The following is an 11663-nucleotide window of genomic DNA, read 5'->3' on the forward strand; positions in this document are numbered from 1 at the left end:
TGGCCTCCTGTTCCTGGGGGAGTGATTTTGCCAATGATGTCAATTCCCCATGTGGAGAATTGCCATGGCGATGTGTAGGTGTAGAGAAGAGATGGAGGAACATGTTGTAAATTGGCATAAATTTGGCATTTAGGGCATCTTTTTACGTATTGATGGCAATCCTTATTCATTGTAGTCCAATAATATCCTTCTCGCATTATTTTCTGAACTAACATTTTGCCATTTATATGAGTGCCACAGATTCCTTCGTGGACTATCCTCATTGCTCTTTGTGCATCCTTTTTTCCTACACATAAGAGAGCTCGACCCTTAGGTACCCTTTTATGTAGCTTGTTGTCTATGAGTACATATTGGGAAGCCAAAAGCCTTAATGCTCGTTTTGCTCTTTTGTCAGCATGAGGAGGGTATTCTCCTTTGGTGACCTAATTGAGTATGTCCGTGTACCACGGTTCTTCTTCTTCTTCTTGGACTACTTCATCGTCTTCTATAGCCTCACTACAAAAATCAAGCCTTTTAGCGACAAGAGGAATCCGTCGCTAGTTTCAGAAAATCCGTCGCTAAATTTAGCTAGCAACGGATATAGCAACGGAATCACTTTGTTGGTAAATATGTTGTCGCTAAATGGACTTAGAAACGGAAAACGAGTAATCCGTAGCTGTTTTAGTGACAATTTATTTTCCGTTGTAGAATTCGTTGCAAAGACTTAGAAACGGATATAACTTGCTCTGTCGCTGGAATCAGCAACGGATTTGTCAAATCCGTCGCTGGAATCAGCAACGGAATTGATAAATCCGTCGCTGGAATTAGCAACGGAAGTTTTAAATCCGTTGCTGATGGCAGCGACGGATTTGTCAATTCTGTTGCTGATTTTAGCAACAGAAACATAAATTTGTCGCTAGTGTTGAGACGGAAATAAAATTATTCGTCGCTAAGTGTAATAATGGATTAAAATTTTAATAAGCAATATTGTTTGTATTTTTCCATTAAATATCAGGGTTTTTTTTTTTTTTTTTTTTTTTTGTCACATGATACTAAAAAAGAAAGACAAATTTATTTTTTTTTTTTTTTTTGAAAGAAAAGAAAGACAAATTTAAACCAAATTTAATACATTAAATCATAAGGGCAAAGTTCACAGTGTAACTTGCAAGGGAACATGTAAGCTAGAGTTAGTAGCAAAATATACAAAAGCAGCCTTTTAGACTTAGTTAATACCTAATGCTATATACTTGGTCCAAAATATGCTACCATGAGACTAAGACATATATTAGAAGCATGTCAATTGTAATAATTAGAGACTTTACATGCAATATACAAAAAGGATCCTTGTTATTTGCACTTGATGATCATGCATCAGTAGGAGAGGATGTAGATGTTGCAGAGTTTGAGATTTTCTTAGATTGGTGAAGCATTTGCACTTGTTGTTCAAGGGCCTTCACAGTGTTTTGAGTTTCGGCAAGACTTTTTTGGGTTTCGACGAGGCTCTCTTTTGTTGCATCAAGCTCTTTCTTTTGTTCCACATTCTCCGTAACGAGATCAATAAGTTTGTTTTCCAGCTCCATTGCATACTCTCTTCTTGATTTCTTTGCCCTCTTCTCTTCGGTTCATGGTTTCTCATAATATGAGTCAGCAGCAGCTCCCAAACCAAATAATCTTCCCTTTTCATTCCACCCACCAGCAGCCTCAAGGAACAACTCATCTTCAGTTTTTTGATTCTCGGTCTCACATTCAAGATTTGCAGCTTTTTTACTATTATAGTCATTCTGAAAAAAAAAAGTTACAAGTACTTAACATTATTGCGAATATGACCAAATTTAAAATTTCACTTCTGTGCAAGCAAAGACTAAACATGATTGCAAATATGCACATATTTTAAATTCACAAGCAATGAAAAGGCACACTAATTAGTAAAACTATTTCCTTAATTTTTACAGCATGAGACTAGTAAATGCATGGCTAGGAAATCAAATATACAACACTAGTTTCCAATATAGTAAATATGAGGTGAAAATAAGATTATTAAGTTAAATATTCACTAAATATTTTGGCAGCACTTCCCCTAAATATGGACAACCTAAATTTAAATTTAGGTAATTACGTCGTTTTAATTCGTACATCCTGTAATTTACAACCTATTTCCAATTTTGACCAGTTTCAATGTCCATCATTCCAAGAAATTCAAATACCAATCATCAACCAACAGCTATTGTAAGTTACATATAATTTATAAACAATAATGCAAAGATTAGACAATATCCATCAGACTTGGTTCTCTGAGTACACAACCCATCAAACATAGCTTGATTCTTAAATAAACAATACAACAAACAAAGAATACAATAGCTTGTTTCTCAATAGCTAACATATATCAAGTAAGAATACTCACCCACACTGTTTCTGCCGTAGAATTAACAAATCGACCACCACTATCTGCATGGCACTCGAAGTAAAGTTCAGCAGCTGTTGGTTTTCGTCCCAAATTTTTTTTCCTATTCATAAAATACACTAACATTAGAACTGCATATAAACTAAGGAGACATACAATCAGTGATACATATCTAAATCAACACTAGAGGTTATTTTTGAGTGGCTTGGTCAAAAAATGGGAAAGACTTAATATATACACTAACATCAAATAAGGAACAATGTATTCTATAATTTATAATCAATCCACTAAGACATCCTGTGAAATTCACCTTGCAAGGAAGAAATGGAAGTGACTACTAAACAAGAAAAACAAGAGAAAATATTAGTGGGTCATTATATGTCAGAATATGTAAACTTGTAGGAATTATATAATAAAGCAACCTCAGGTTTATTACATGAATTTCTACAGAAATATGTTCACTATGGACAACCATTACTATCAAGCTCGTGCTTTCACAAGTTTAGGATTGTATCACATTTTAACAATATATTGAAATTTCAGGTGTTTAGAAGTCATTACCAATTTCAGTCGCACTTCTTCAGTAGATATAGACCCTTGTCGATGGTGAATTTTTTGGGTTCCGTTGCCCATTCGGTTTTTTGAACATTGCTTTGATTTTTCTTGGAATTCCTTTCTTTTTCTAATTTGAATCATCTCCTCCCTTATGGTAGGAGGGCACCAGTCAGCATTATATACTTAGTATCCGTGCAAACCTTCGACACCATATCACTAATACGCCTACTACATTTTGATTTCCAACCCTTCTTAACTTCCTTAGCTATTGATGGGTCCCATGAGAACTCTTGCTGAGGTTAAATATAAAAGATCAAGCAAAAAGGCTATTAATTTGTCTATATTAAATGACAATCAAAACTACTTCAGAGAAGTTTGCAACTACTATGTGATACACTAAACAAATATAACCTAAAACATCAATCTTACAAAAGACAAACCTTGAAAGCATTCCACCATCTCCGTCGAGCTTCTAATGGAGTCATAGCCCAATTGCAATATGGTCCCTTAAAGTACGCCTTATATGATGTCTCGGAAACAATATCAGTCACCTCACGATGGGCAAACCTATTCAAGTTGGAATTATCAATATAATCACATATGCATAATAAAAAAAAATTAAAAAAAATCAAGCTATATATTTTTTTTCTGTTTACAGTTAATGCTACTCACCATAAACCATTAGGATGCAGGACTGAATCAATTTTTTCAGGGTTACCAGTCTCATCAGATACACTTGTATTAGGCATTGAATCAACTTGGGTTGTTTGGGGCTCCTGGTGAACTGTTGCTTCAGTTGTAGAATTAGGCACCTCATCTTGGTGTGAAATTGTTGCTGCTACATTGGTCACAGGTGTTTGTGGGGCAGCTTGAACGTTAGGCATTTGATTTGGTGTACTCAGTGTTGTGTGGGGGCAGGGTACTTGGAGTTATATGGGGTGCAACTTTAGAAGGTATCTCATGAATCATCGCTTCACTGGTAATGTGAGGACTATTTCGATAGTCTGGAGGTCGAATGATCGCACCTCTCCCATTCAGGCCACCTCTACGTCTATACGACATCTGCATGTTAGATATATAAATAAACATTCATAATAACAACTAATTAAAATTACAAATAGACAGTAAAAGTAATATGAATAATAATAAATAAAACTAGATATCAATCCACATAATTTTAAATAAATAAACACATCAGCAAGTACACCAAAATATTTAGTTTAATTTTTACGTTTGGAGTTGGTTGGCTTAAATTTCAGCATCTTCATCATCGTCATCTTTGCCATCAGTATACTCTTCTTCTTCTTCTATTTCTTCTTCCTCTTCCTCCTCCTCCTCTTCTTCTCTTTCCTCTTCTCCTTCTCCTTCTTGCTCGGCCTCATTAACCTCATCTTGGACTATTTCTGAAAGTGATGGAGGATTTTGATTGTCCATTTCTTGAAATGCCAACTCATCTAATGGAGCATCAATGGTACCTCGAGGTTTGACATAAAAGACATGTAGCCATGGATTCCTCTCTTTTTTCACAATTGGGTTTGGTGCAAAATACACTTGATCCACTTGATAAGCTAACACAAATGGATCATAGTTTGGGTATTTTTTTCATGTGATTGACTTGGACAAGTTTATACTCTCCATGCACTCTAGTACCTTATCTAGGATCAACCCACTCACATTTGAACAAAACTGTTTTATAACTCTTTTTAGCACCAATATACTCTAATTCAATTATTTCTTGAAGAGTCCCAAAAAAATCATTTCCTTCTACACTTTTCACACAAACACCAAAGTTTGCCATTGATTTGTCCTTCCCATAGTTAAAAGTGTGAAATTGATAACCATTAATGTTGTACTTCTCAAATTTTCGTACCCTTGTCGATGGACCAATTGCTAAAGAATAAATGATGTCCTCATTTATGTTCTTATCCAAAACCTATAAAATGAACACACTGAAATTAATTATTTATAAACACCTAGGGTGTCTTTATATATGTAACTATTTGAGTATAATGACTTACATGTTCTCTAAACCAATTTGAAAAATGTTTATCATAATTGGTCCAAACATCTTCTACACATAAGCAACCATAAGTTTTCATCACATGCTCTTCGAACAAACTGTAAGATATCGTATATTAGTTGTATAAAGTAAGAATATAATCTAAATTACAGATTTTTAACAAATAACAGAACCATACCGTTCAAAATCAGAGAGCAGCTCACAATTACCAAGCACATAGCGATGGGCAACATTGTAATCCTTGTCACTAAGATAAGCTAATTGCCCTTGAGCTGGACTGTAACCAGTATTACAATAGAAAACCTCTAGTAGATTTTTCTCAATTGGCTCTTCAACGGCTTTAAGATTCAATCCTAAAATACCCACTTTTGTGTTAACGTGATCCTGAAAATAATGGGAGCAAAAGGTAGAAATCTCCTCTGTTAAGTAGGAATTACAGATTGAAGCCTCAACTCGAGCTTTGTTTCCCACCTTTTTCTTCAGGTGGTATAAAAACCTAAAATAGATATTATAGACAAAATCCTCACATTGTTAATAAATTATAAACTTTGTCTAAAACTTGCAAAAGGAAAAAAAAATAGAGTTTTGTAGTTTACCTCTCAAAAGGATACATACACCTATATTGAACGGGCCCTCCAACTTTTGCCTCGTAAGGTAAATGGATAGGAAGGTGCTCCATTGAGTTAAAGAAACTTGGAGGAAATATTCTCTCCAATTTGCAAATAATTTCAGGAATATTTGTTTCTAACTGAATCATATCTTGTATTTTTAAAGAAGATGAACAAATATCCCTAAAAAATTGGCTTAATTCAGTAAGAGCATTCCATACATTAAGCGGCAGTAAGACCTTGAAAGCAATTGGAAGTAATCGTTGCATAAGGACATGACAATCGTGACTTTTCATGCCAAAAAGTTTATACTCCTTGGCGTCTATACATCTGCTCAGATTAGATGCATATCCATCTGCAAATTTCAACCCTTCCAACCATTCACAAAAGCCTTTATCTTCTTCTTAGACAAGACATACGGAGCAGTTGGCATATTAGCCTCATCAACAGCATCATCAGCAACTTCTAACTTTCGCCGCTTACAAAATTTCTTCAAATCTTTCCTAGCTTTCAAGTTATCTTTTGTTTTTTTCTTGACATTCATCACCGTATGAAACACATTATCAAACACATTTTTTTCAATATGCATGACATCAAGGTTATGGCGAATTAAAAGTTTTCCCCAATATGGTAGCTGCCAAAAAACACTTTGTTTATTCCAATTATGAGGAATTCCTAATCCATTAAGAAGGCTTAAGAAATCAGAATGTTCACATTCCCCTGTTCTTGGCAGCTTTGAAACACGCTCCCACACTTCTTCACCACTTAATCTCGGTGGGGCACTAGAATATTCGGCTCTATTTTTACAAAAAGCACTTTTATTTCGCCGAAATGGATGATCTTGTGGTAGAAATTGGCGATGGCAATCAAACCAAGTTTGCTTCTTTCCATTTGTGAGGGTAAAAGCCTTTGTGTGCTCCATGCAATATGGACATGCCAACTTTCCAGCAGTACTCCAACCAGATAGCATTCCATATGCCGGAATGTCACTAATAGTCTAATGTAACATAGCCCTCATTTGAAAGTTTTGCTCTTTAGAGACATCATACGTTGGAACCCCTACCTCCCATAGAAGCTTCAACTCATTAATAAGAGGTTGTAAGAAGATATCCAGATTGCCTTTAGGACTTTTTGGGCCTGGAATTATCAAACTTAAGAATGTGAAAGGTTTTTTCATGCATAACCATGGTGGCAAGTTATAAGGAGTTAACATAACCGGCCAACATGAATATTGTCTCCCTGACTTCCCAAATGGCGAAAAGCCATCAGTGCAAAGCCCAAGTCGAACATTTCGCGGCTCTGAAGAAAAAGTTGGAAAAGTGTTATCAAAGTGTTTCCATGCTTCACCATCACAAGGATGGGACATGACACCATCCACACGAGGATTTTCCGCATGCTATCTCATTTGTTCCGCTGTAGACTTTGTTGCATATAACCTTTGTAACCTCGGAGCAATGGGCAGGTAGTATAACACTTTTCTAGGAGTTTTTTTTTACTTTTGATCTTGATGTCTTGTAGCGATTTACTTTACAAACACGACATTTTTCAAGATCACTATTCTCCTTCCAAAACAACATACACCCATTAGGACATACATCAATCTTATGGTGAGGTAGCTCTAGCCCATCAAGTAATTTTCGGGTCTTATAAAAAGAATCTGTCATGTTATTAATTTCTGGACAGATATCCTTGATCAATGAAGCGACACAATCAATGGCTTTATGTGGCATGTTGTACTCGCATTTCAAATTAGTTATCCTCGCAGCAACGGACAACAAAGACAACTTACAGCCATCATATAAAGGCTTCTCAGCAGCTTTGAGCATGTCAAAGAACTTCTTGAACTCGGGATTTGGTTCTTCCCCATCAGATGATCCTTCTAATGCATATTCCAAATGGTAATTAGATTCGAATGCATCTAAAACCATGCTTTTATATGGGTTTGATGTATCACCGATTGAAGTGTAACCACATTCTGGACTTTTTATTGTCAAAGTCATCTTCTCCATGAAAAGTCCATTTATGGTAATTAGGTCGAAACCCATTTTGGTAGAGATGGAACTTTACATCATCCAGATTCAAATATGGAACATTACGACATTTTGCACATGGACATTTTAATAGTCCATCAATCATGACATTGTCTTGCTTACTAGAAAATTCAATAAATTTGTCGACTTTTATTGCATAGGTTGAACTAAAATATTTTCCATTAACCCTTTCATACATCCATTGGCGATCTACCATTGCCCTTTGCATCCTTCCGATAAGCTCACTATGTATTCGGAACCTTAAATATAATTTTAGTATTAATAAACACTACCCAAATTATTCTAAACAAAAACCAGAAAAAACAAACAAATAAAAAGATGGTGTGCACACTTCATAAGCAGCACTTACTCCACAAACGAAGTACACATAATACATATCTTCATTTAATTATATTTTAATTAAATAAGGGAAAAAATTAAACTACTTTTACATGTAACAAATTTGACTTTAGCTAAATTTAAAACTTAAGTCAACTTTAATCCTATAGCTAGTTGAATCAAATACTTCATATAAAAACCAACAATAATATATGTATATTAAACTAAGTTATAAACAATGATGAGCCCAACAAACAACCTACATACAAAATTAGAAAGCATACTTCAGTCACCAACTCAAATTAAGATAAACAAGGGGGGCATCTTTAGCAATACCCACAAATTTCACTATATCCCCACTAAAAATCAACAAATAGACCAATAATTATAAATATTTAAAATTAATAGCCTTATAATCTGATTTGAAAGTAGCTAGCAATTATCATTTAGCTAACAGTTATGTAACAAAGATAAATTTATAGCACTAATTCACTAAAGACATATAATTATATTTAACTTCAATGGAAAAGAGTAAATGTTGGCACCCTTCTTGAACTTATTCCCTGAACTATTCAAGAGTAAATGTGTTATTAAACTTATCAATCCTCACCTAATTTCAAACTATGACAGTATGTGTGCACTAATTAATATATATAATCAACTACAATCCAAATTGCCAACTACTCATTTCAAGCTGGATTTAAGGGACCTAATGAAGTACTCCCTTCCTGTCAAGTTTTGCTGATATTCGTAACAACTTACCCAATTTCTAGAATATCATAAGAAAGAATTAATATCTGATTATATCTAGTTTCCATATCCCTGAGCAATACAATGAGCTCAAAATTCCAAAAAAAAAAAAAGAAAAAAGAAAAAAGGGGATAAGCTAAGTAAGCATTAAGACAAACAAAATTCAACCAAATTGTAATTAACAATATAAATATACACACTTAAGTAGTAGATCTTCATATCTCTGTATAATCAATTGTAATTCAACCAAGAACTCAAATAAAGCACATGCCATAAAAATTCAAAAAGCACATGCAAAAGTTTCAACTCCAATAACTCAAATAAAACTCATCAATGGCGATAATTTCAACTCAAATGCCAAATTCCCAAACAATAACATGTTAAACCAAAATACCATTTACAAATTAATTAAAACCCTAAAATCAATTGATAGATCTACATACCTTCGACTGTTCGACAGGTCCTTAGGAGTTGTCGTTGGCCGTCTTCACCATCGTCTTCACCTTCGCCGTCACCGTCAAGAGAAAAGAGGAGTTAGAAAAGTGGAGTGAGAACTTTGTTTTTGGGGTTTACAGAGAAAAGAGGGGAAAAATTTTAAGGCGGGTTAATGAAATGTTCAGCGCGAATACTCGAAATTTTCAAGAAATAAAAGTTGCTGACTTTTTTTTAAGAAACCTCTAGATTACCTATTCTCCAAATTTTTTTAAAACAAAAAAAAATAAACTAAGCGACGGATTACATTTTTCTGTCGCTGCTTAGCAACGGAATATTTTAATCTATCGCTAAAGTTATTGACGGATAAAATATTTCCGTCGCTGACTTTATTTAGTGACGAATTTTTATAATCCGTCTCTATATTAGAAACGGAATCAAAATTGTCGCTATATTTCCGTAGCTAAAAAGCCTAATTTTTGTAGTGCCTGGATGTATGCTGGTTTGTGTCTTTTTTCTATAGTTAGAGGCATTTGCTCGATTTTCGTGGGAATCCTAACCATTGAGGCTAATCTTGCCAAGGCATCAGCAAATTGGTTTTCCTCTCTAGGTAGATATGTGTATTCTACCTTCTATAACTGATCGGTAAGAGTTTCTAGATAGGTTTGGTAATGGGCTAGGCTTTCGCTCCTTACTTTCCACCTTTTAGATATCTGATTGATGATCAAAGAAGAGTCTCCGAATATCCTTAACTTTTTTACTCCCAATGCCAAAGCTGTTTCAAGGCCTACCACGCATGCTTCATATTCAGCGGCATTGTTGGTAACGTCGAAATCAAGCTTTATGGAGATTGGAACATGCTCTTCTTTAGGTGATACTAGTTGTACTCCAACGCCGCATCCCTTTTGGTTCGAGGCTCCGTCGAAGTACAAGGTCCAAGTATCATCTTCAGTGACCATTAAGTCTTCATCTGGAAATTCATCGTCTTATACTGGCGTCGAGTCTTCTATTGGAAAATCTGCTAGAAAATCTGACACCACGGATCCTTTGATAGCCTTTTGTGGCATGAACCTTACATCAAACTGGGCTAGATTGACTATCCATCTTGATATGCGTCCATTGAGTGTAGATTTCTCAAATAGATACTTGAGTGGATCTAATCGGGAGACTACAAAGACGGTATGCACTAGCATGTAATGTCTTAACTTGGTTGTGGCCCACACCAAGGCGAGGCACAACTTCTCGAACGGTGTATAACGTGCTTTGTATTCGAGCATCTTCTTGCTTAGGTAGTAGATTGCGTTCTTTTTGCCTTCTACTTCTTGTGCTAGTATAGCTCCCATTGTCTCTTTGGTAACTGTCAAGTATAACCTAAGAGGTATTCCGGGGAGTGCTGGTGCTAATACGGGAGGATTTGCGAGATAGGATTTGATCTTTTCAAAGGCTTTTTAACATTCGTCATCCCACATTACTGGTACATTCTTCTTGAGTTTTTTGAAGATTGGTTCACATATTGTCATCAATTTTAATATGAACCTACTAATGTATTGCAACCGGCCAATAAATCCTCGAATCTGTTTCTCAGTCTTGGGCGGTGGCATTGACATGATTGCTTTGATCTTGGTTGGGTCTACCTCTATTCCTCTAGAGCTTATGACGTAACCCAAAAGCTTGCCTGAGGTGACTCCGAAAGCACACTTAGATGGATTCAACCTCATATTATATTTTCTTAGCCTTTCGAAAAATTTCCTTAAGGCTACTTGATGGCCTGGACGGTCTTTTGATTTCACAATCATGTCGTCGACATTAACTTCGACTTCTTTATGCATCATATCATGGAGTAAAGTAGTTGCTGCACGTTGGTAAGTAGCACCCGCGTTTTTAAACCCGAATGGCATTACCGTGTAGCAGTAAGTGCCCCATGGTGTTATAAAAGTTGTTTTCTCCATGTCTTCTTCTGCCATGAGAATCTGGTTGTACCCTGCGTACCCATCCATGAACGAGAGAAGCGCGTAATTTTCCGTGTTATCTACCAGAATATCGATGTGTGGCAAAGGGAAGTCGTCCTTTGGACTTGCCTTATTTAGATCTCGATAGTCGACACACATTCTTACCCTTCTGTCTTTCTTCAGAACTGGGACGACGTTGGCGACCCATTCAGGGTATTTGGATACCTTGATGAAACCTGCAGTTATTTGTTTTTGAACTTCTTCTTTTATTTTAAGAGCTACGTCAGGTTTCATTCGACGTAACTTTTGTTTTACAGGTTTCATTCCTGGAATTAGTGGTATAGTGTGTTGAGCTATTTCTCTATTAATGTCTGGCATATCTTCATATGACCAAGCAAATACATCGATAAATTCTTTAAGTAAGTTAATTAAATCGGTTCTTTCTTGTTTATCCAGTGTTAGTCCGATTTTAACTTCTCTTTTATGAGTTGAATCATTTGAGATATCAACTGTTTCAGTTTCTTCAATTACCGGTGTTTTCTTTTCGAGTGTTTCCATTGCTTTAATAATTTCTTTGTCTTTTTCATTGTTAATTAA

The 11663-nt window shown here is 35.5% G+C and overlaps 2 protein-coding genes across 4 annotated transcripts; both read right to left on the reverse strand.

Annotated features, from left to right (window-relative positions):
- Positions 1-1095: 1095 nt before the first annotated feature.
- LOC145639046 (uncharacterized) lies at positions 1096-9289 on the reverse strand. 3 transcript variants are annotated; one of them, XM_081690153.1, is made up of 8 exons: positions 5137-7697; positions 4957-5056; positions 4170-4871; positions 3611-4000; positions 3379-3505; positions 2945-3231; positions 2384-2486; positions 1096-1760 (listed from the first exon to the last, which is right to left on the reverse strand). In XM_081690153.1, the coding sequence occupies exons 4-6, from the start codon at positions 3820-3822 to the stop codon at positions 3088-3090; spliced, it is 483 nt and encodes a 160-aa protein (XP_081546279.1). In that variant the 5' UTR covers positions 3823-4000; positions 4170-4871; positions 4957-5056; positions 5137-7697; the 3' UTR covers positions 1096-1760; positions 2384-2486; positions 2945-3087. The 3 variants fall into 3 exon arrangements, with proteins under 3 accessions (XP_081546279.1, XP_081546281.1, XP_081546280.1); XM_081690155.1 differs by lacking the exons at positions 4170-4871; positions 4957-5056; positions 5137-7697 and adding an exon at positions 9129-9289 and having other exon boundaries at positions 3611-3989; XM_081690154.1 differs by lacking the exons at positions 4170-4871; positions 4957-5056; positions 5137-7697 and adding an exon at positions 9129-9289.
- LOC145640285 (uncharacterized) lies at positions 4590-7611 on the reverse strand. Its single transcript, XM_081691585.1, has 7 exons — positions 7063-7611; positions 6791-6865; positions 5986-6563; positions 5555-5896; positions 5137-5454; positions 4957-5056; positions 4590-4871 (listed from the first exon to the last, which is right to left on the reverse strand). The coding sequence occupies exons 1-7, from the start codon at positions 7609-7611 to the stop codon at positions 4590-4592; spliced, it is 2244 nt and encodes a 747-aa protein (XP_081547711.1).
- Positions 9290-11663: the final 2374 nt, after the last annotated feature.

Source organism: Chenopodium album, chromosome 7 (genome assembly GCF_948465745.1).
Source record: "Chenopodium album chromosome 7, dcCheAlbu1.1, whole genome shotgun sequence".
Classification (NCBI taxonomy): domain Eukaryota; kingdom Viridiplantae; phylum Streptophyta; class Magnoliopsida; order Caryophyllales; family Amaranthaceae; genus Chenopodium; species Chenopodium album.

Coding starts and splice junctions, on each gene's coding strand:
- LOC145639046 (XM_081690155.1), bottom strand. CDS start 3,822: ATGCCTAACGTTCAAGCTGCCCCACAAACACCTGTGACCAATGTAGCA. Junction 3,506..3,610: donor CTGCATCCTAATGGTTTATG/GTGAGTAGCATT, acceptor CAACTTGAATAG/GTTTGCCCATCGTGAGGTGA. Junction 3,232..3,378: donor GATGGTGGAATGCTTTCAAG/GTTTGTCTTTTG, acceptor ATTTAACCTCAG/CAAGAGTTCTCATGGGACCC.
- LOC145640285 (XM_081691585.1), bottom strand. CDS start 7,611: ATGGGTTTCGACCTAATTACCATAAATGGACTTTTCATGGAGAAGATG. Junction 5,057..5,136: donor CTGCTCTCTGATTTTGAACG/GTATGGTTCTGT, acceptor GATATCTTACAG/TTTGTTCGAAGAGCATGTGA. Junction 4,872..4,956: donor CAAATTGGTTTAGAGAACAT/GTAAGTCATTAT, acceptor TTCATTTTATAG/GTTTTGGATAAGAACATAAA.